This window comes from Micropterus salmoides, unplaced genomic scaffold, assembly GCF_014851395.1.
Source record: "Micropterus salmoides isolate LMB-PRFRI ecotype aquatic unplaced genomic scaffold, ASM1485139v1 Ms_hic_scaffold_5, whole genome shotgun sequence".
In the NCBI taxonomy this organism is placed as follows: Eukaryota; Metazoa; Chordata; class Actinopteri; order Centrarchiformes; family Centrarchidae; genus Micropterus; species Micropterus salmoides.
In genome coordinates, this window is record NW_024044237.1 from 23,196,332 (window position 1) to 23,218,686 (window position 22,355).

General features: G+C 39.7%; 1 protein-coding gene across 1 annotated transcript; it reads right to left on the minus strand.

The window, feature by feature from the left end:
- Positions 1-975: 975 nt before the first annotated feature.
- On the minus strand, positions 976-20,736 carry cenpi (centromere protein I). Its single transcript, XM_038698883.1, has 20 exons — positions 20,565-20,736; positions 18,977-19,114; positions 14,529-14,647; positions 10,489-10,596; positions 9,960-10,008; positions 9,775-9,821; positions 9,428-9,517; positions 9,188-9,319; positions 8,656-8,799; positions 7,083-7,203; positions 6,737-6,831; positions 6,448-6,565; positions 6,140-6,204; positions 5,874-5,983; positions 4,782-4,917; positions 3,587-3,711; positions 3,075-3,123; positions 2,309-2,530; positions 1,867-1,908; positions 976-1,713 (listed from the first exon to the last, which is right to left on the minus strand). The coding sequence occupies exons 1-20, from the start codon at positions 20,734-20,736 to the stop codon at positions 1,570-1,572; spliced, it is 2,226 nt and encodes a 741-aa protein (XP_038554811.1). The 3' UTR covers positions 976-1,569.
- Positions 20,737-22,355: the final 1,619 nt, after the last annotated feature.

Sequence of the window (22,355 nt, forward strand, 5' to 3'; positions counted from 1 at the left end):
AAAACTTCTGTGGCGCGTCATGAGAGAGCTGCAGGAGGGAGGCTCTGGAGTCACAGCTGCTGTCAAGGAGAAAATTTGGCTCAAGGTAGAGAGGAAATCTTCTGTGCAATTCTTCATCATCTAGGACAGTGGACTGAAAACTTCAATAACGTCTACAACACTTAAGAATAAAGCTGTGGTTCTTCCTGTTCTTTAAGACATCCCAAAATAACAAGCATTAATATTTAACACGTTGCTAGGTAGAGGGCCATCTGAGATGATTTGTATTTTTAAAAAAGGGAATTATAATGAAGAATATTAACTCTAATCTTACTCTCAATTACAGACCAGCTGAAACTTCGATAATTGACTTAATTGGTTAAAATAAATAAGCAGAAGTGCTAAATATTTGCTGGGTTCATTGTTTCAGTTGAGTAGATTTTCCAAATAATTTTAAATATCTCTGGGTTTTCAATTCTTGCTTGGACAAAACATTTGAAGATGTAACCCTGGGCCCTCAGAACATGTGGTGTTTTGTTTTGCATGACCTTAATGAATCAATTACTTGAAAACAAATTGTGGCTTGACAAGTTGCTAATGAAAATAATCATTAGTTGCAAACATAAGATAGTGACATCACACTATTGTTCACTTCAACAAGCACAGGAAAATTTGTAAACATTGTGCCTCAACATGGTTTTGTCACAGATGAAGCTTATCACTGTACCTGGCACACAATGATTTCACCCAGCGTTTTCAGGAGTAGCCAGGAGCCTAATAACCATCCAGATGGGTCCCTCAATTAAAAGTAAAAGGCTGTTTCCCAGCTGGCAGAGCAACTGACTGCAATGCATAAGAATACTTATCCATATAGCAGATTCTCAAGCAGCTGATGTCTAAGAGACAAAATTCAAGTTTACATTCGGGCACAAGACCAATGCATCTGCTTTGTAAACTGTAATGTACTGCAAGTATCATGTTAAGACAACAGACTGATTTTATTGGCTTCTAAAGTAAAAGTCTTACGCTGATTTATTTTCAACAATGTGCAAGGGTCAGGTTTTGCAGATGGTAAGCTGTACAAGAATATACCAAAAAAGAACAAACAGTAAGCTAAAGAAAAATGCATTTTCAATGTAGTAGCTGGATCAAGGTTGGTGTGTTATGTTATGGAGTGAGTTTACTGCAACAAAAGAAATACTGAAAAAAAGAATAATTAAACTTTTGTTACTCTTGTCAACATTTATGTGGATATAATCTCACCATCCTGACAGATGGATGTGCGTTACAATGCTCCCCTTCCAGGTGTTTTTCCCCCCCGCAATAAACACACCATCTTCCCTATTAAACCTACTACTGACACTGATTCTGGTAAATGGCTGCCAGGGCATTATGATCTATTATCATTAAATGGACAATACTATAAGTAAAAATACACAATAAACACACATACATGTATGTACATTAAAAAGATTTGCATCTCTTGCAAGTAGTTTCCTTGGAAGAGACGAGGAGATGAAATATGTACAAGTCTTTTAAAAAACTGGTAAGACGCAAGTGGTTGTTTTTCCTCCCCACTGAGTTGAGCATCTACTGTTGCTGCGTGGACAGGCTGTTGTCCTGCCCGTCGCCTGCTGGCAGCTGCCAGTTGATGTTGCTCTGAACAAACAGTTTAAGGCCGTCATAACCCTGAGTGAACAAATATTCCAGGTACCAGCTCCATGGCTTTGAATGCTGAAACACACAGACACACAGTCACATCAAACACTTCTGAAGATTTCTGTGATCAAAGCAATCCCTCTTAATCTCAGAAATATGACTGATGCACATCAAAATACATTTGAAGTGTATTGCAAAATGCAGAAATGAAAAGGAGACCCCTCATACCTTTATGGAACTGAGGTCCATCTCCTTTCTCCTTGGCCAACACTGATTAAGAGAGAACATTAATATTCATTGTCAGCCCGCCTTGCTAAATCTCACAAGATCACGGCTAGATGTTGCAGTTAGACCGAACCAAAAAAAGGCATGTGTATTATTAAACATGATGAAAACCATGTCTCATGCAGCACTCATTAATAATAAAATGTCTTCTGTATTAATGTATCTTCTATGAAAGATACATTAATACCACATTTGTCTTCTTGTCTCGCCTGCAAGACTATTAACCAAACTCTACAGACTGGCCGCACAGTGATCCATCACTGGTCTCTTACAGCAAGAAAAAAAAAGCAAGAGCTTTGGCGGAGGTTTTGTTTAAAAGGTATATAGAACAAACATTTTGTGGTGCAAGACACAAATAAAGACATCCTAAACGGTCCACACTCACCTTCTGGTGAAAGTCGACAGCGTAGCTCATGAAGGCAGGGTGGTGGATGAGGTCAAAGCTGGTCCAGTATTGTGGTACATTGCTCTTGAGCAGTAGCTCTTCTCCCAGCTGTATACCCTGAATGCCTGGCTGAAACATTTTTGAGTTCCACAGGCAGTTGACCATGACAACAACGTAGCTGTTGAACTCGCGGAACGTCTGACGGCTGATGTGAAAGGCCTGCTGAAAAGCAGAATCCAAATGGAAATGGGACCAAAGGGGAACAAAAACACAAAAGTGGAGAAAGATGGAATTCATCTGAACCACTCTCCATATCTGCAGAGTTTCACATCTGATGTTTGTTGGGCAGATTCATTTGCATGCTATTAACCAAGTCCATTTTTCTTAATAAAAAGTGCCACTGACATTTCCAGGGGAACATACTGGCTGCCTGATGTGTACTTGTAAATTCATAACTTGCAGTGGCAGATGTATTAAAATCAACAACTTTTTAAGTCCTTTTCTGAGAGGGTAGAAATGGAGCTATAGGTAGATGCTTGTGAATTCCTAAAGGGCTCGACTAATACATGTAAAATCTATAAAAACTAACACAGTAATTCAAAACAAACAGGAAGTCACTTTCGGAAGAGAGCAACGCCTAAAAGAATTATTTTTTTCCACATTATATGTCAAGTACAATAGACCATAATGTGTATCCCTGCAATTTAAATCAAAGATTATTTGATTTTCTAAACAAGAAAGCAAGAAAGAGATTATTCTTTTTTACCTCCGTGAGTCTTTCTTGACTCTTGGCTGATGTCAAGTTCACCTTGTACCTGAACAAAAAAGAGAACAGTGAAAGACCAGTGACCTCAGTGACCATGAATTATTGCAAAATTGCTTGTTCTCTATGGTCTGTCAAAAAATGTAATGCAGTTAAGTTCCAATTTCCTTCTCCAATGGCATTTTTACGCTCTGCGTTGGTAAAAATTATTTCAGAACCCTGGGGTGTAGTCAATTAGCTGACACTGTAAGGATTTGTGTTATTAAAGCCTGGAGTTATAAATGACGCTTGAATTCTACATAAAAAGGAGAAGAAGGCTTAAGTGTATTGCCTCTTAGCCTTTCATTTTCATAAATCATGCATTAACCGTTAAGTAAAACGAAGCCATTTGATTCCAGTTCTGTTCTGTCATCAAATATGCATACACATACGACATACTACATTAAGGGTATTGCTAGTGTAAGCACCGTGATACGCTCATGGAAGGTTGCGGCATGGAGATAAAGTGTTCTCACCTGTACATGATGTAGGCCAGTCTGTCCACGCTAACAGGGTCTGTGGCAAGCAGGGCGGGGTAAAAAACTCCAGGAGGAGGCATCACCACAAGGGGGAGCCCATACTTCAGGAACGTGTCACATACCTGCGGGGAGGAGAAAATATGTACTTAACACCCACAGAGTGAAGAGCAGATAATCCAACATACAGTATATCTCATTGCTTTCACTATGACTCTGCTTTGTTAGAAGCTGGAACAGATCTGTAAAGCTGTTCTTGGCATCTGATCGATGTTTCAATGCAATTTTGTTGTTCCAAACAACGCTGGGAACTACCATTTTATGCTTAAGACTTATTTCTGTCTTGCATGTTTTGTAAGCTTTATTTTTTTTATATTCTATGTGCTACTATTGCTGCTGACTTGACCAGGAAACCCCCTGAAAGAAGTTTTTCTTAATCTCTGTCATGCTTAAAGATCCCCTCCAGACAAGTTTTAAGAGATAAAAATAACCCACTTTGGTATATGGTAAATGGACTATTCTTATTTTTGTAGTCTTCCGACCACTCTGAGCACTTTACACATGTCACTTTCACCCCCTTCACACATTTATACATGCAAGGTGCCAACTGCTCATCAAAAAAATAATAATAATAATCACCCACACACCCCTTTGGGAGGAGTTTGGGGTTCAGTATCTTGCCCAAGGACACTGGAGGAAGTTTGGGATTGAACAGCTATTCTTCTGATTAATGGGCAACCCGCTCTACTGACCCACTCTACCTCTAAGCAACAGCCGGCCCAATAATTTGAATAATAATTTGTGTTTCTAATGTGTTTTTACTAAGTTGAAACATTTTAAAAACATCTCTACTCTTCTCCCTCTGAAAAATTCAGAATCTGTGAATATCGAAATAATTTCTCATTTCAAATGTGGCTTCAAAGCTAGTTTCGAGGTCAAAAATTCATGCTTTCAAGCCCTGATACTCTAATGTGAGCACAGAGAAACTTTCCCCCCTTTCAACAGATGAAAACAGCCCTCTAGTGTCAAACTCTGCACATGCATCATTCTCATCAGTGAAGATTAAACTTAAATAAGCAAAACACATTTTAAAATCAAAGTTATGTCATTCTGAAGCAACAGTAAAGTCCAGCCATAGGTTGTATCTTGCTTGCCAAAGCCACAAAGCAGATTCTATTAGCATCAGCTTATTTACCGTCTCATAGAAGTCCATGATGAAGCTGAGGAGGAGAGAGTGGCAGCCTTCAAGCTGAAGGCCCACAGAGGCCAGCCGACCAACAAAGTGAACCAGCTCCATCACTGAATCCTTGAACCCTGACAGAGTCATGTTTCTGGGACAGAGGGCAGAGCAGAGAGTCAGCCACACACTTTAACCAGAATACCCAGGAATGATGAAAGTGAAAGCTGCACTCTGTGGGTGACTCAGGTCTCTGATACGATAGAAGAAAGCTCCCATATCAGGCACATGGCAGTTCATTAGAATACAAAAGGACAAACACTAAATCAAGAGTGATGTTGTGAAAGTGTACACAAATACACAATCAATGATGTCTACATCTAAACTCTGAGTTGTACTCTGGCTAAATACCAGAGGTGAGTTTAGAAATGGCAGTGCGTAAAAAACTCTCTACTCTCTCTATTTATTGGATCATTTATTGTGGGATTACTCATGTGGGGACTCGATACTGATGAAGCCCAGATATTTAAACATAATCGACACAAAGTCCACCCCTTAATTTGGAAGCTGGAAAATTGTTCTACTGGATATTAGGACCATTTCTGTCTCCAAACAGATTTCAATGAAAGGATTCGATGGACAAATGGGCTCAAAACCAAAAAGGAAAACATGTCAATACACACTTCTGCCACGGTTGTTTTTGTTGCTAGTGGATAATAGACGGCTAAGTGAAAGCTAAAACGTTATTGTATAGAGCAGTGTGGGGTTTCAGTCAAGATTTTATCTGATCAATCATCCAAAATGTTGCAACAAGGTGCATGACTCAAAACAAAATTAGATAATAACCATTATAGCTAACCATTAAGCCTCATGTTTGGAACAAAAATGGGTAAATTAACGCAGACAGTTATTTTATTACACTAACCCGCAGTAAATAAAACTAAGAGGCAACACCTCAATACTTTTATTACATCTGTAAGAAGTGATTAGGTTTGAGAGGGCATTTCTTGGCTACCAAGTAAAGCAAAGTAAATTTCCAAAGTGTTTCAGGTTTATTGCTTGTTTATGCTCAGGCATAAACAAATAACAGGAAGAAGATTTGAGACTCACATGGAGGTGTGGCTGTTGAGGCTGATGTCCAGGTCGTCCTCCAGAGCATACACCGAGTGCCAGGTCAGCCACTTCAACAGCATATTGTTTAGACAATCCATCAGTCCACACTGCAGAGACACACATACACACGCACAAACGTAATGTAAACACTTAGCTAATACAGGACCCATAATGAGAGAGAGCTTCAGAAAGACATGACACTTGAGCATATTTTCTTATAGCTGAATTTGTAAATAGCACAGTAGAAAGACAGGAAAGCCTACCTTGAAAAACAGTGAGGATGTGAAGAAGAGCTGCGTGAGGGGCTCAAACAGAAGACGTCCGATTTCTGAAGATGGGGAGACAAAAAGGCTACAGTTGTACCAGCTATATAAACTGCAATCCCTAGGATATGGCACAATTTGGCAGGTGTCGCTGACATCAGAACATTGCTGGAATTTTATTCAGGTAGAGAGCAAGGCTGGGGAGGAAATCAGTTGTGTGTGTATGTATGATAGATGCAAAGAATAAACACTAAATATGGAGCTAGACACAGCCCATGGAAGTGGTGCAGGATGAAAGCACAACTCACGTGAACTTGGGATGACAGGAATGTTGCTCAGCAGGCCGAGGATCTGTGGGCGGAGGAGGGAACCGTCCCAAACTGTGAGGAATTTGTAGAGAAAAGCTTCTGAACTGGAAAAGCCCTCCTTGTTGGAGAAATGCGACAAATTAAAAACATTGTGGATTCATCATTTGACTGTTAATTAAACCCAAACCCTGAGCATGTGGGTGCAGGTTAATGAATACATACAGGAAAACAGGAAAATAGTGAATGACAGGTGGGAGGTAGCTATCAGGGCCTGAAATGTGAGGCTCACCTGGAGAAAGTGCTGCGTAGACAGCAACATGTTCAAAAACCGCATAGCTTCTTCTGAATTCTGGGAGGCTCCTCCACCGTTGCAGAACAAAAATTCTTAACAAAAATAGCAAATCGGGTATTTAGTGAGTGAAAAAGACAAGGGAATAAAAAGAAAACAGACTGGCTGTATCTTCACACAGTGAGGCCGCCCCGCAGGCTCTTTTAAACCCTTCTCTGAAAAGATCCCTTTGATGTGCCAACTAGGTAATGTGTTAGGGTTCAGCTACAGGTCAGCTTTACTTTGGATGAATGTTCCTGATTCAAGATGTCACCACAGTTTGGTCATTGCTTCTCCCCTCCCTTACCTTCGTGGAGAGCGTAGCCTAGCCAGAAGTTGAGGCGGAGGAGGGCAGACTCATCCTGTACACAGTCCAGGTACTGCAGTGCCAGACTGGAGCCCAGCAGTGAGCCCATCTGAGCGGGCAGCTGGTGGAGTTAAAAATGAAGAAATGGGAAACACATGCAAGAAAGTGTGACACAGAGGCTAAAATAATCAAGCATCCAAAAATACAAAACAAGTACAGAAAAAAAATAAATAAATACATCATACTGCCAAGGAACCGTACCTAGAGTCAAACATTGCAACAACAAAAAAAAAAAAAAACACACATAAAGCTGCTGTGCATGATCAGTTCTCTCAAGTCAGTTTCAAATCAATCAGCTTACCTGCTACAGAATAAGAAAAAACTGTACTTGTTTTATTGAGTGGGCCAGCAATCCACTTCTGGGCTAATACTTCAATACCCAGTAATCCCCATAATTCTAGCACTGGGACGTTTCTTCCATCATGCTGGATAATTTATACAGTCCCTTATTGTGTCTGAACAGCTGCCTCCCAATATGGGGACTTTGTCAGTATAATAAATAAATTAGAATGAGGAGAAGACAGACTGTGAATGGACACAGCTCAGTTCTTCAATAATTATGGAGCAACTGTATCATTAAACTGAGAAAGCGCCATTCAGCTTCTGACAACAGGACTGCAGGCAATGACAGAAATAATCAATAATCCTTTGTCAGTGCCTTTGCTGAGTGTGACTATACTCGCCTGTCTTTCCTCATACAGCGCAAACTAGAGCTTTCTTGGCAATAAACACAGCTGGTGATATCGCCGTCCAAAACCCTTATTGCTCACGTTGGCTTTGCAGGCAGTGAAAAGGGTGAATTTATGTAGCATGACGCATAAAAGTCTGCGAGCCATTTAAAATGACTTATATTAGTTTATCAGGACACTGAATCTGCAGGGCAAATAGACATTTATGGAGAGGCCCTCTTTAAATGACCAACTGCTGTGAAACTTTGTCTAAGTCATTACTCAGATACACCTCATCTCAGGTCCTCTGCTTCCATTACTCATAAAGAATAGATAAACCACTGATGATATCTGTAAAAAGAACAATGGCCAATATAAAAAACAAATGATAAGCACTGTGCTCATGAAGCTTGGTTTATGCTCTAATCTAATAAACAAATTACAGCCCAGGCCACCTCTGCTGTGGTTCCTCTAGGACAGAGTTGTTAGGCCTAGTGCAGGAATAAAATTATGAAAGTGACACAGCGCCTCCCTGTGGCTGTGAGAATATATCACAATTTAAACGGACTGTGGTTGCACATCTCAATGGCATGGGAAAAACTGGCACATTTTATTCTGCTACTTAAATGATTAATGATCTTCACTTTAATGCTTAAATGATAGTCCACCTGCTCCCAGTCCAGGTGTGTTGGGGCTCTGGGACATCTAAACTGTGGAAGCTGAGGTAGGTGGGAGCAGAAAGAGGGAAAGACAGAGAAGAAGAGAGACAGTAAAGGGACAGGGGTGGCCCCTGTGTCAGCACACCACAGATGCAGAACTCAGAGATTTGTCCTAGGAGAAATTACCTCTATATGGTGCATATTTTCCAGCAGCTGAGTAAAGGAGTGGATCTGCACCAGGGGAACCACCTTTCTGCTGGAGGACTGCTCAGTCTGAGCCTGTTTATTGACTACAGAGCTCAATGCCGGTAATTCCAGGTGGCAGTGTTTCTAAGAGAGCAAGCACAGTAACACAAGAACATAATTAAAGGCAAGCCTAGGCGAGCAATCTTTTTTTATTTCCTGAAATTAATAAATGCTAAAATCACAATGAACAGATAAATTACAAATATATACTTCATAGATCTGGTCATTATCTTCGGACCATGTCAATCCCTGCAATCATACTTCAACATTTGGCACAATAAGAGAGCGGAGAGTGATAAAGTTTTAACCATGGAGAAAACCTACAGAGCCTTCAGGTGAATGCTGGATTGGTGGAGGTAGAGCTGATGAAATGCTGAAATGATTGGCAAGCAGCAGCAGTAACTGCAGCGTAGCAGGAGTGATTGCAAACACAGTAAGCAGTGCTTCTGACAACTTAAATGAACTTCCATACCCTTTTCCTAGAGGTGGCCTTATCTTTAATTGTGAATGCCAGACCGATGCTGGAGGCAACCTGGGAACTGTTCCTCTTCTGGACAGCAATCAACGCTGATTTCCAGGGGGAGTTGTGGTTCCTAAACCCACTCTGTGAGAAAACAGAAAAACATACAATTCCTTTTTAGCTCTACAGATGGTAATCATATTGTATTATAAACAGCAGAATTAACATTAACTGCACAGTCCATGTACAAACCCTCATTCGTGATGGAATGGAGAGCGTCACCAGTTCAGGGCAAAACACTTTGTAAAGTGATAGTAGGTGCAAGAGGAACGCCTGTCTTCCCTGTGGAAACAAGAGCGAATATCAACGTGACACATTCTGAAATCTGTAAATCTCGTTTTTTGATTTATGTTGCCTAATAATGCAGAATACAACTATAACCAATATGGAAAGAGGTAACTGTTTATGTGAATAAAGCACAGTGTAGAAAAAACCTGCAATTAATCCCTGAATATATTGTCATACAGAGTAAGGAAATACTATTATAATAAAGCTTTGATAAATGGCTCTACAGGGCATCAAATCAGCAGGATGTTTACCAGTTTAGACTGTAGCTCCAGTAACTTCCTGACTCTGAAGACTCGCACTACAAAGAGAGGGGGGGGGGGGATGAAGCAGTCAATAATGCTTATAGAAGTGATGTGGACACTAAAAAAGAGGAGAGTAAACTAGAAAAAAAGTCATGTTTCAGATGACATTGCAGGTGTGAAAATGTCTGACTTACCACTTTCCTTTCTGGTCAAAAGGTACAACAGATGGCAGATGAAAGGACACTGAATGAAATGTAAAAACAAAGTAATGACTTCACATGTCTGCAATTTTGTCATTTCATTGAATAAAATCCGGAATATACCTCTTAATTTTCAGTTTCAGATATGATTTTTCTAATATGACAATTTCTGGTTTTAACAGCAGAGCTATACAGATAAAACCTGCTTCTTGAAGCAAAGCCCCCGTGATGACGCATTTTGGACCGTAACAGGTTAACTTCAGCCAAACAGGACAACACATGCCTCTTTTGTTATGTATGAATTCTAGGCCTAAACCAGATAAACGTGTTATCTGTGTCTTGAATAAGGCACAACATCTGGCATACAAACACATGTCATTTGAATGACAAATAATCTTAGTAAACCCTGCATGTGTTACTCAAAGACCTGTGTAAATGAATAGTTTACACATTTGATTTCATGCCATTAGATCTGGCTTAACATGCTCTGGAAAACAATGTGAAGATGCATCAGTACAAATACCAGATTTTCTTCTGTGACGAAGCTGAAGATGAAGCCATAGACAGCTCGAAGTTGGTCCTTTGCATCAATCATGTCAAATATGGTCAACACCCACTTTATGAAAAGCACCTGAATATTGTGCACAAAAGTAAACACAAAAACTGATTAATTATAGTACACATACATAATCAAAAGCAGGTAGACTAACAGTCACCCATTTTTAAAATGTTTTTAATGGCCAAATTATTAGATTAATGAAAAGACAACAGAGAGCAAAAGTAGTCCTAAATCATTTCCCTTTGTTTAAAAATGGTTGATGATGTAAACCTAATTAGTATTTATCCATTCATCCATTGTCAACCGCTTATCCTGTGAACAGGGTCACGGGGGCGTAATTAGTAATTAGAATAATGTAATAATACTCTCTCTTCCAACCAACAGACACAAATAACCAATTCACAATGCTGGGATTACTAGAACAGGACGAGAAGATAATTGTACACTATTTTGATGAAATGTTCAATGTGGAAATATATGGGGGGGGGGGGGCGGTCTCGATGTCCTCCCCCAAAACATTTTGAGCATTAAACACTTCATTTGTGGCATTCTGGTAACATTTTCTGCCACCACCTATAATCAGTGCTTGAAGTGGAAAATATAGGTGCTGGTACTTAGGGTTGGGCAAAATGGCCAAAAATGTTATCACGATAAAACATTCCATATCATTCGATATTGATTATTCTCTTGATAAAATGTCAAATCATTATTTCTTTCAAGTTTAGAAAGATTTTTGCTCCTGAGTGAAAGTTGAAGAAACCAGATTTTTAATTGAGGTTTTAAACTATTTTGATGGTCAGAACAAACACTTGATGTCAAACAGTGGATCAGGAAGAAGAGGTAGAACATTCAAAACAATTATGATTAAGTAAGTTTAAATTATTAAGTCTTTTTATATATATATATAATTTTTTTTATTTTTCTCCATATCTTAATAGAAAAATGAAGTGCTGATTTATTCATGACTAAAATGAATTAAATCAAACACTTACTAAACATTTATATTGTTACTGAGGAAAATTTAATCACAATAATTATAATTATTGTTTTATTGCCCACCCCTACTGGTACTCCCCATTTACATGGGAGAGTATGTATGGGCTAGTACTAGGGCTAAATTATAACTTCAGATAATAGTATACTATAAAGCTTACCACCAGTGTAAAATTAATTCTAGTTGGACAGCAATTTAATTTCTGTGGGTTTTCATTTATTAAATCGTTGTGTAAGAAATATTATCTACATGGTGCTTAGTCTGTAATTAGTTAATGTTAAGTACTAACTCCTCAATAATCATTCATGCAGAACAACAAGTTCAAAATAGGGTTGGGCCATAGACGTTGCCATCGTCCATCGGCGATAGCGGACATACATCACATTGAGCCGGTGTTCTGTTGATTTATGCTACCTATTAGGGGTTCTGCACATGCCCATGACCCACAACAGTGGATCTGTGAAACCTTGCTGTTGGGCATGCCATCGAGATAGTGGCTGATCATCAGCAATATCAAAAAACACAACTCATTATTAGTCTATCAAAATAGACTACCCCTGAAATGATGTTCTAATAATAAAAAAACAGAAGATGTCATAATACTGTGAGAGTTATAACTTTATGGCAGTGGAAAAGGGAACACATAAGGTAGCATTTTCCGATAGGGCAGAACGATTGGATAGACTCTGCTATCGATTTGTGCTACGGTAGCATTTTTCGACAAGGCGTAATATATCGTCAGAACACTGAGAACTCGTCTTTTTTAGGCGTCGCACGAACCGTGCGAGGTCTCTATTGAATCTGTAAAGATTTTTTTTTCCCCCTTTTTTCTGCAAAGCTCAATTTTGGGGGCCTAAACATACTGGAAAACTCAAAACTTTGCACACATGTCAGAAGTGGTGAAAAATTTCGCATTTTATGGGTTTCGCGCATGGGCGTGGCAAAATGACTCGCTAGCGCCACCTAGAAAATTGGAAAAAATTTGCCCCTCGTCCACGTTCAACCTACATGCACGAAATGTTCAGGGGACATGTATCATATCAAGACGTACAAAATACCCTCAAGAACCCATACCCTAAACGCAACAGGAAGTCGGCCATTTTGAATTTTACGGCCATTTATGGATGATTTACACATTCCATACTTTAACGAACTCCTCCTAGGGATTGCCTTCTAAAGGCATTGAAGATGAAAAGTTGTGCTATCTGTGAGTTTTCGTCAATGGGCGTGTCCGTGGCGTGGCGTCAAAGATCAACTCTTCGCCATGACACAGGAAGTTGTTGTAACTTCAGTGTACATGCTCACAATCTGAACAAAACTTTAGTTGCTTATTAATGACGTAGCCTATCAAACAAATGAAACCAACATCTGCACTGTGTGTACACTGTTGTTTTACCTGGTCCATGCGTAAAATATCCACCGCGACTTGTAATCTAAGTTAATAGTCTACCAATTTTTTCTACCGAGTGAAGTCTGTGCGAGAGCACACGCACATGAGACGACTGCACTGTGCGTGCACGCACCCAGTGACATCGTCCATCCCGATGTTTCATTGTAGACATCGTCCGATGGAAATTTTGTAGACGCATAATAAGATCGCATGTCTCCGCAAGTTATGGGAATAACCGATGTTACTCCGAGTTTTGCATACCTGCCAAGAATTGCATGCACCTCCAAATAATGCTTTAAAAAGCTATGGCAGTGGATCGCCTAAAAAAGACGAGTTCTCAGTGTTCTGACGATATATGACGCCTTGTCGAAAAATGGTACCGTAGCACAAATCGATAGCAGAGTCTATCCAATCGTTCTGCCCTATCGGAAAATGCTACCTTATGTGTTCCCTTTTCCACTGCCATAGCTTTTTAAAGCATATGCTTTGCGGGGTTCATCAGTGGTGATAAATGATTCTAAGTATATATTTTATGAATGTTTAGAGTCATTAATATTTTGTTACACTTATTAGAAGTCGCATTCATTGAGATTCAGCAAAAATATGCGTTGATTACCCCGTCTGATCAGTGTGCAGAGCAAACTTTCGTGTATACACCATAGACTGTACATAAGAAGTGGACTTAGACATCACCCGTTGGTTTGTGGACTGCTTTGTTGAAGCCTCAAGTTTAACCGATAGGCCGCCGCCATGTTGAGTTTTTGCAACCAGGAAGTGCCCAGAAGTGACCATATTTGGACGAGACGGTGGAGCTAACAGCCATGTGCGGAGCTAGCTAGCTTGATTAGCTAGGTGCATCTATAATTCATGTTAACTTTCATTTTAACAGGGCTGATAACTCTGTCTAGCGAAAAAACAGTCTTAAAACTAAATGTACTCACCAGAGAAAGTGATCAGCCAACTCCTAATATGCTTTTTCAATGGCGCTGGTTAAATTTACATAGTGCCGAGGGTACGAGTCACCTCTAGCCTGATTGACAGGTCGCCATGGTAACGACTTGTCAATAATAGATAATCCCGCCCTGAAACATACTCTGCTTTATGGTCTATTTTAAAATAAATGGTACCATAATTTACTAAATGAACATAATTTTGTATTGAAGAAGACATTAAACTAGTGATTGAGACCATAAACTCATCAGAAAGTGTTTACTGGGGTAATTATTCAGGTAAGAAATAGGGTCATTTTGCCATTATTTCTAATGGAGCCGGGCTTCTTTTTGCAGACAGAAGAGTCACCACCTGCTAGCCGTTCAATAGAATGCAGCTTTAAGGGTCTTCCACGTTCGCATCAGATCTCTGACCGGAAGCTTCCCTCTTGGTAAACACCGACAGAGACACCGAGCCACCAATTGAGGAAGACCGGCGCTTCACACACACACAAATAACATGCGACATTTATATATAGTCAAATACAAAAACGCCTTGCGCCAGAGAACTTTAAGCCCTGCATTCAACAGAAAACAATCAAATCAAGATTTGCTGCCCAACAACATTAAGTAAACAACGAATTACGCACTGAGATCAAAGTTTAAAATAAATAACATTATTTGCACTTACTTGTGTGCTTAAAGGTATTTTGCCAACACCCAGCCATACCACCGCTCGAACAACGGCCTCCTGTGGCACCACAGTGGCAGGAATCAGACACTTCAGCACGCGAGCACACAGAGTAGTCCCTACACAGAGAAATCAAAATCAGTTAAAAGGAAGCAAATGTTAAAACTGACTGTAAAAAAAATTCTAACTGTCCATGAAATTAACACACTCTTTACTTTGCACAGGTGTTCCTACACATTTGGGAAGAATTCATTTTTGTGCAATTGCGTGAATAATATGTTCTCACTAAAACACAAACAACTACAAGATATTGGTAATACATTTCATACACAGTGGCTCAGTGGTTAACACCTCATAGGCTTGGGTGGTATTACGGTATACCAGGGTTAGGGATGGGGAATGAAACATTCATAATTATCCCGTCATGTGAAGCCTCGTCCGTTTCTGATGACGGCGACAGCTGGATCAGCTGTCAATCGGCTCTAACAGCTGTAGAAACTTGTTATGGAGTTTGTGTCTACAGACATGTGCACTGTGTTGGTACCAATAAAGTCTCACAGAGCAGCATGATTCTCTCTGTAGCTGTTACCTGTTTAACAAACACCTGCACATTAATATTTATAGGTTGCTGTATGTCTTGCACAGAGGCACAGGATCATTTCTACTGGCAAAATGCTTAGCCTGTTGATGGGATAAAAAAAAGGAAGAAAAATATTTCTAATAAATGAAGAAAGTTGTGTGGGGCTTTTGTTGTTCAGACCTACAATGAACACAGATTTTAACAAGACACTGAATCATCACAAAAACAAATCAAAGACTTTGCAGTGATACACTTGATTTTAATGTCATCTGTCATGATGATGCAGTGTCCAATCAATATAACGGCTACCCAAGAAGGGGCCGTGTCGGTAAGTAAATGACTTCCACGAAGGATGCACTGGTGTATCCTTGTTCATAGCTTCTCAGAGATCACTCCTCGGAGGGCAAATAAGAGCTTTGGGACAGTCTGCGAGATGGCTGAGTGGAACAACGTCCGGTTCAAGCGAGGAAACGACAAATAAGAGATAATAATAAGACTTGAGAATAATAAGAGACTTGAGAAGCACCCATAGCGCCTCTCTTCAGGTAGGACTCTCATACTGCAAAACTTGTCTTTGTAAAGAGAGAAAATGACAGGATAAAGTCGCTACCTGTCAGCTCGCACAGGTCCATTTCAGTTACCATAAAGGCTTGAATACTTCTGCACTCCAAATTTGCGGCTAGCTTAATCGCCTTCTCAGAAATGAGTGACAGAAACACTTAAAGCCATTTGTTGCCTTTTCTAAGAAGTAGGTCTGCAGGATTTGGAGAAAAAGTCATATTGCGATTATTGTGGACAATATTGCGATGTGCGATTTGATTATAATGGAACAAATGGTACTACAAGTCTACTTGCTTAATTATCAAGGAATGTGTGAAATACTGAAATTTTGAAATGTGTATTTCTCAGCATGAACAAAGTTAAACAATAAACAATATTTATAACAATAACAAGTAAAACAGATGTAAAACAGAACAAGGGGAGTGTGTTGCTCTATGGGAGAGGCAGCTAGAAGCAGCAAATATTGGCACACTGGCACTGGTTCAGTGTACATCTGTCTAATGCCGAGTCTCTATCCACAACCTGGAGGAGGAACTGTACATGAGTGTATTAAATAACGAGTATAATGTTTAGTTAATAGTTTTCTGTTAGGATAACAATAATATATTAAATACTACATTAATTAGAATTTCATATAATAGTATACTTTTTTACCACTTGTTGAGTATTAAAAGCAGTTATAGCCGTTTCATCTTTTGTTTGTTTTTATTCATTAAATCCTTGTGCAAGCAAAAGGCTCTACATTGGTCTCTAATTTGTTAATGCTAAGTACTAACTTGTCAATTATCATATTGTTCAACATTTAATGATTTGCCATAGCACGTCAAAAAAAATGTTTTAATGTCCCGCCCCATCCTGGCTGCAATTGGTCAGTTGACAAGCTCACTGACAAGCCTGTAGGCCCTGTGGAAAGTTGAACATGTTGAAACAACAAAAGGCACCGACACAGCTAACGTTAAATAGCCAGTGAGCCAAACCCTCATTATCTTCTCCCAGTTTTCATCTGTTTTATTAAATCGAACACTTTTTGCGGTTATGTAATCGCACATGACGACATCGGGATTGCGATTAGATTAATTGTGCAGCCCTACTAAGAAGTCAGCCACGGATGGAGTGGATGTGCTAGGAGACAATTCAAAAGTGTGTCTGCAAACAGTGATTTTTGCATCTTTCTCTGACACTTTAAAATGCTTCTACATTGCCGACATGTCAATGTAACTGTTCAGTAAAATTCAGTCTTTTGACTTATTAGGCTGAACACCGAAAGTGCTATTTTTTCTATTTTCAGCTGATTAATTTTAGTGGCTGAACATTCGGTGCATCCCTTGCTTATTCCCCATCTATTCATTATTCTATGGTATTTAAACTCAGCAAGACTTGTCTAAGTAACTACATATTAGAGGCACGAGTTGTAGGCTAGACAATATCATACATGCTACAGTGAGTTATTTCGCAAGAACACAAATACCGTCATATACCGTACATACCCCAGTGAAATGTCAGGAAGTATGAAAAATAAATAAATAAATAAATACAGCCCAAGCCTACTACCTCACAGTGGCCCAATCCCAAAGTCCCCCCTAAGCCATCTGCCCCTTTTGCCTGATTTTTAAGTCGTGCAGGCTCTTGCCCTACAGAGTGGAGAAGAGGTAAATGTCAATCTAAGCTACATTACAATAATCAATTCACTATTATTGGTCAAAACAGCATCATTAAGCAAAATCTAAAATAAATAGTTGAATAAACTAAGTGTGTAATAAGATGATTGCATTGCTCTGGCTTCATGTGTTCTATGTACCATCTTAAATCTATGTTACGAAAAATTCTAACAATTTTAGCATCAGCGTTGGTTTCCATGCTTGTTTGTATACCGTTCTTCTTCTTCTCCTCTTATAAGGCAGATTTGCCGTGATATTTCTCTCGCTTCTGGGTGTACCCTGCTAACCCCGGTAAACCCCCGTGTTTCATGTCATGTCAACTGCGGGCTATTCCCTCAGGTAAAGTCTGCAGAAACGCAGACTTACGAAAAGGGTTTAAAAAAAAAAAAAAAGCTCCAAATGTCCGCGAGAGAGCCTTCACGCACTTGACAGTGACAGATTTGACAATGTGAAGGCCCATGCGGCATTCAGACCAAACGCGAATTTTCTCCTCTCGACACTTTCCTCGTGCGAGTACATTCGCTACTTTCACACACAACACGAGAAGGCAATTTTAACGCAATAACGTGAATAAATATAACTTGCCATTACTACAGCTGTATAACCCAAAGTAAACGTTTTGCTGTGATTAAATAGCAATAAACGGACTAAACTGATGCCGAAATAACAACAACATTATGCAGATTTGTTAAACATATGAATTCATGCTTTGTCAGGTCTGTCAGCAAGACAGCAGGACAACAACTTCTAAAATGTTTGTTTTCTGAATGGAGTCTGGATCGATCAGGGCTATTCTATGCTAACTTGGTCACAGTAAAGTACAATGATAGCTGGAATAAAGTTACAGACATGTTTTCTGAACTCACCAGGTAGTTCAACCTCCTCTCTTTCTTTTCTCCAAGTAATGTCCAGTTTTCATATAAATATGAAGTCGTAGTCCGACAGAGCTAACGACGCTAACAACAATACTGGAACCGGATGTGCACGGAATCTAGCTGCTGAGAAGCTCCAGTGAAGATAAATCAACGTTGTAATCCCAAAAACTTAAGTAAAAGGCTAATTTAATAAAATCAATTTACTCCGAGCCCCTCCCGCGAGTAAACGGCGTAGTTGTTAGAGCATAATCCAGTCCGACTACGGGAGTTTATTTGTCCAATGGTTGCAGCACTGCTCCCCTCCCCCAAGTTTAGCAGCTCTCAGCCGGCCAGCAGATTTTCAATCTCCCGCTCTGCCCGGCCCTCTCCACACAACCCTCTGAAGCCGTCAGTGACGTACAGACAATCTCAACACTAATAGGCGTCATGCAACTTTCTCGCTTGAGTTGAAAATATTCAACTCACGCGAATTCCTTCACGTCGCTTCGCCCCGCCCGACAGGAAATCTCAGCTCTATGCGAATGGTGAATTTTTGGCTTTAAATCGACTAAGGTGTGAAAAAGAGTGTGAGTTCTGTGATAAACTGGAAACCTGTCCAAGGTGTATGCTTGCTTGGTGTGTAATGGGACAGACTCCAGCCCCCTATGGCCCTGTACAGGTTAATCTTCAAAGAGGACAGATGGATGGTATTATAGGTTATACAGGCCCATTCCTCTGGCTAAAAATTTCAGAATTAATACCCAGTCCAAAGCTGCTTCTAAATGAATGTCTTACCCATACGGAGGCTCATGGCAAACTCCAGCATAATAGAGATGGCCTCTGGGGAAAGTCCTTTACTGTAGGCCACCTTCTCCACCAGCACCAGGTTATTCTCCACCTCATCATTTCCATACACAGGAGTACCCGCTTCAACTACAGGAGGGAGAGGAATGTCACATCAGAGTATGTATGCACTTTCTAAAATGTTCAGGCACTCACACAGTTTCACACATACAAGTCATGTCAACAAGTTCAGGTGTTTTCCTTTTTCTCGTGTTGATGTTGGGTGACATGACAGCAGATGCGCTGGTACTGTACAAACTGTTTTGTAGAACAAAATCCAGCATTTTCTTATTTCACATTTACTCACCACCACATGAAAACTGCTAGCTTTTACAGATTACCTTTGTGTGTAAATGAATCTATCATAAAATATTCAGAGTTTGGTGTCTCCTTGTTGAGCATCAGAGAAACAGACTGTTAATGTAATCTAGAGATAAATGCTGAACTGGAAAATAATCCCAGGGAAGTAGTTTTGGTCATTTAGTTGCTTATTCATAACAAAGAAAAACACAACATAATTATTTAACCCTTTATTCCAACAAAATGTATGACCCTAGAGTTTCAACTAAGACAAAAAAGACGGTTTGGCCAAATGTTCTCAGGTGAGGTGTTTAGAGCAGTGGTTCTCAAAGTGGGGTCCAGGGGAATCATTTATTATCATCATATAATCATTTATTTTCACTATAATTCCATCCATAAGTAACACAGTGACAGAACATATGACAACTTTGGTCATGGGTTTCATTGACTTTCGGTAATAAAACATCTTAAAGCCAAAATCAGGGGACAGAAACATAGCAAATCGGGGTCTGTGGTCTCTTTTGTGTCAGTTTAGAGGACCTTGAAGTGAAAAAGTTTGAGAACCACTGGTTTAGAGTTGTACAGACATATATCTACACTGCCGGGCACCAATGTCTGTTATGGCATCTCCAGTAATTACACAGCTATCAAAATATGTATTAGTATGTTACCACAGAAAAAAAAATGCAGATGTAGTTGAATTTTCAATTCCGATCACAAAATACAAGACAGAATCTCCTAAGACAGTATGACAGTACGTATGACAGCACCCATAATATTAACTAATAAGCTTTTTCAGATTCGCATTTGTTTGCCCATCATTCAAACCTCATTCGTCGGGCAAAATCTAACAAAAGGCATCAATCTTCATATATTCGGTCACGTAACTGAGATGGGGTCACAAAACTACGAGTCGATCCTCCAATATCAAGCTTTTATTGAGGTGTCGTTTGTGTTTGTTACATACTGACATTACTGACTTAACGTTAAAGCTAATGCTAGCCCTTTCTATCTCATACACTGTGTCAACAGCTAGAAAGCCTAGATTAGCAACATTAGCTATCAGTTACACTCCAAATCCAACAACAAAGTGGAGTAAACTTAGGTAAACGTCGTGTCTTCCTGGCCTTGTCTGTTTTTAATTAACGTAACTTACGTTAACGTATAAATCCTAGGCAGCTAATTAACTTTACTGCCGTTGGTAACAGCAACACGCCACCATCTGCTCCTGTTTTCCTACCGTCACAGAAGTACTTCAGGGCCAGAACAAACGGGTCCTCCGCCTCGATCTTCCTTCTCTCCTTTTCTGCGACTCTCAGACTTCTGTTACTGCTCCGGCTGGACACAGATTGGTCGTTTAGAGACGACGGGTCTACATCCGACGACTCCGACAGGTTTAGTTTTGCTGCCATTTCTACATTGCTAAAACTTGAACACTGTAACCTACTCCTACTTCAGCTATTCAAACAAAACTCAAATCTTCCGCGCGACCGTTTGCTCTGCGCTTGCGCAATACAGTCCATCCGCTCGCTTGCTTCCTGGCAGTTGTAGTCCGTTTTCCTTCAACAACTCCGGAGGGTCTAGAGCTACCTGTCCATGGATCATGGATAAAGATTTTGGTATTTAATGAGAGAAGGCTTCGTCGAACAACGTCGAAAGCTGGTCAGTAAAAAACGTACTAAAAAATTGGGTATTAATAACCATAAATTATGGTTGCTTTTGTATTAGTGTATAATGTCTGCGACGTTGCAGAAGGGAGTTAAAAACTTAATTTCACTTTACAACCTGTTGTAATATGACAAATAAAAAAAAAACTAATTTTACCATACTTTTTACCTTGTAGCCTACCTAAACTGTATAAAAAATATATATTAACACATCAGTACCAGTACACAAACCTGTGAAGGACTCGTCAGAGAACTTAACAGCCCATTGTTTGAAGTCGTTTGTGATAATGGCCAGGTTCGCAGATTAACTTCTGTGATGGTTTTATTTGCCCAGAGTTTGAGATATCACTCTTTGAGATGAACAGTCATACAATGCAGGTTTGTGGTGCTCACACAGAACTGAAATGTGACATTTAATTTTTTTTGTTTTACAGAAATTTTAGTTTTACACAGTCCACAAATACATTTAAGAACTTGGAACCTCTGAATGGTTTGCATTTTTGCAATGATCAAAATTGTTTCCAATTAATTTTGTGTCAGTTGACTTGATCTCAAAACCTGGCAAAAAAACCCCAAAACTAGGCTATATAAACTCTCAGAATCCTACAAAACCAAATTGTCAGAAAATGGCAACAACATGCATTCAACATTTACCTGTTGCTATATTCAGTTATGTGTTCATGGTGGTTAAGTTGTTCTGCAACCACCACAGTGCCAATTAGTTCTTTGGGAAAGAAATAATACATAATTTTAAAGGTAGTCTACCTCTCTTCTCCTAACTTTCTCCCAAACTGTAAGCTGTAACTTACCTTCAGTCCAGTTTTCATGCTTAGGGGAAAAAGCAGGCCCAAAATTTGTCTTGAGCACTGAAGATATAACAGAGTGTCTGAGTAACGCTGAAAACTGAATGCAGCTGTTTGTGCCCTCACCCCCAGTGTTCAGTCTACCATGAGCCTGGTCCTTTCCAGCCTGTCTGATTAGGTATGGGTTTTGCTGTGTCGAAAACCACACTAAAATGAAGCACAGGCAGATGCGTCAAATTCTGCAGTCAGATATCCTCTCACAGCAAAGTTCAGTTCAACTTTATTGTCAAACTCAGGGTCCATCAGAAAAACACACAACATCATAATAGACACACAACACCTCCTAAAATACCAAAGCACAAATACAAAAACGTGGAAAAAAATGGGTGATTTTTATTATACCAATGCTTCCACAGGGGTTACTGGTATCGTACACTATTACTATGCCATTCTGAGAGCCATCCAGTCGACAGATAAATTTGTACATCAGATTTCTCAGTAGAGCCTGGAAAGTGTTGACTCTTGCCTTACAAAACAAGTCACTTTTACTACACCACAATA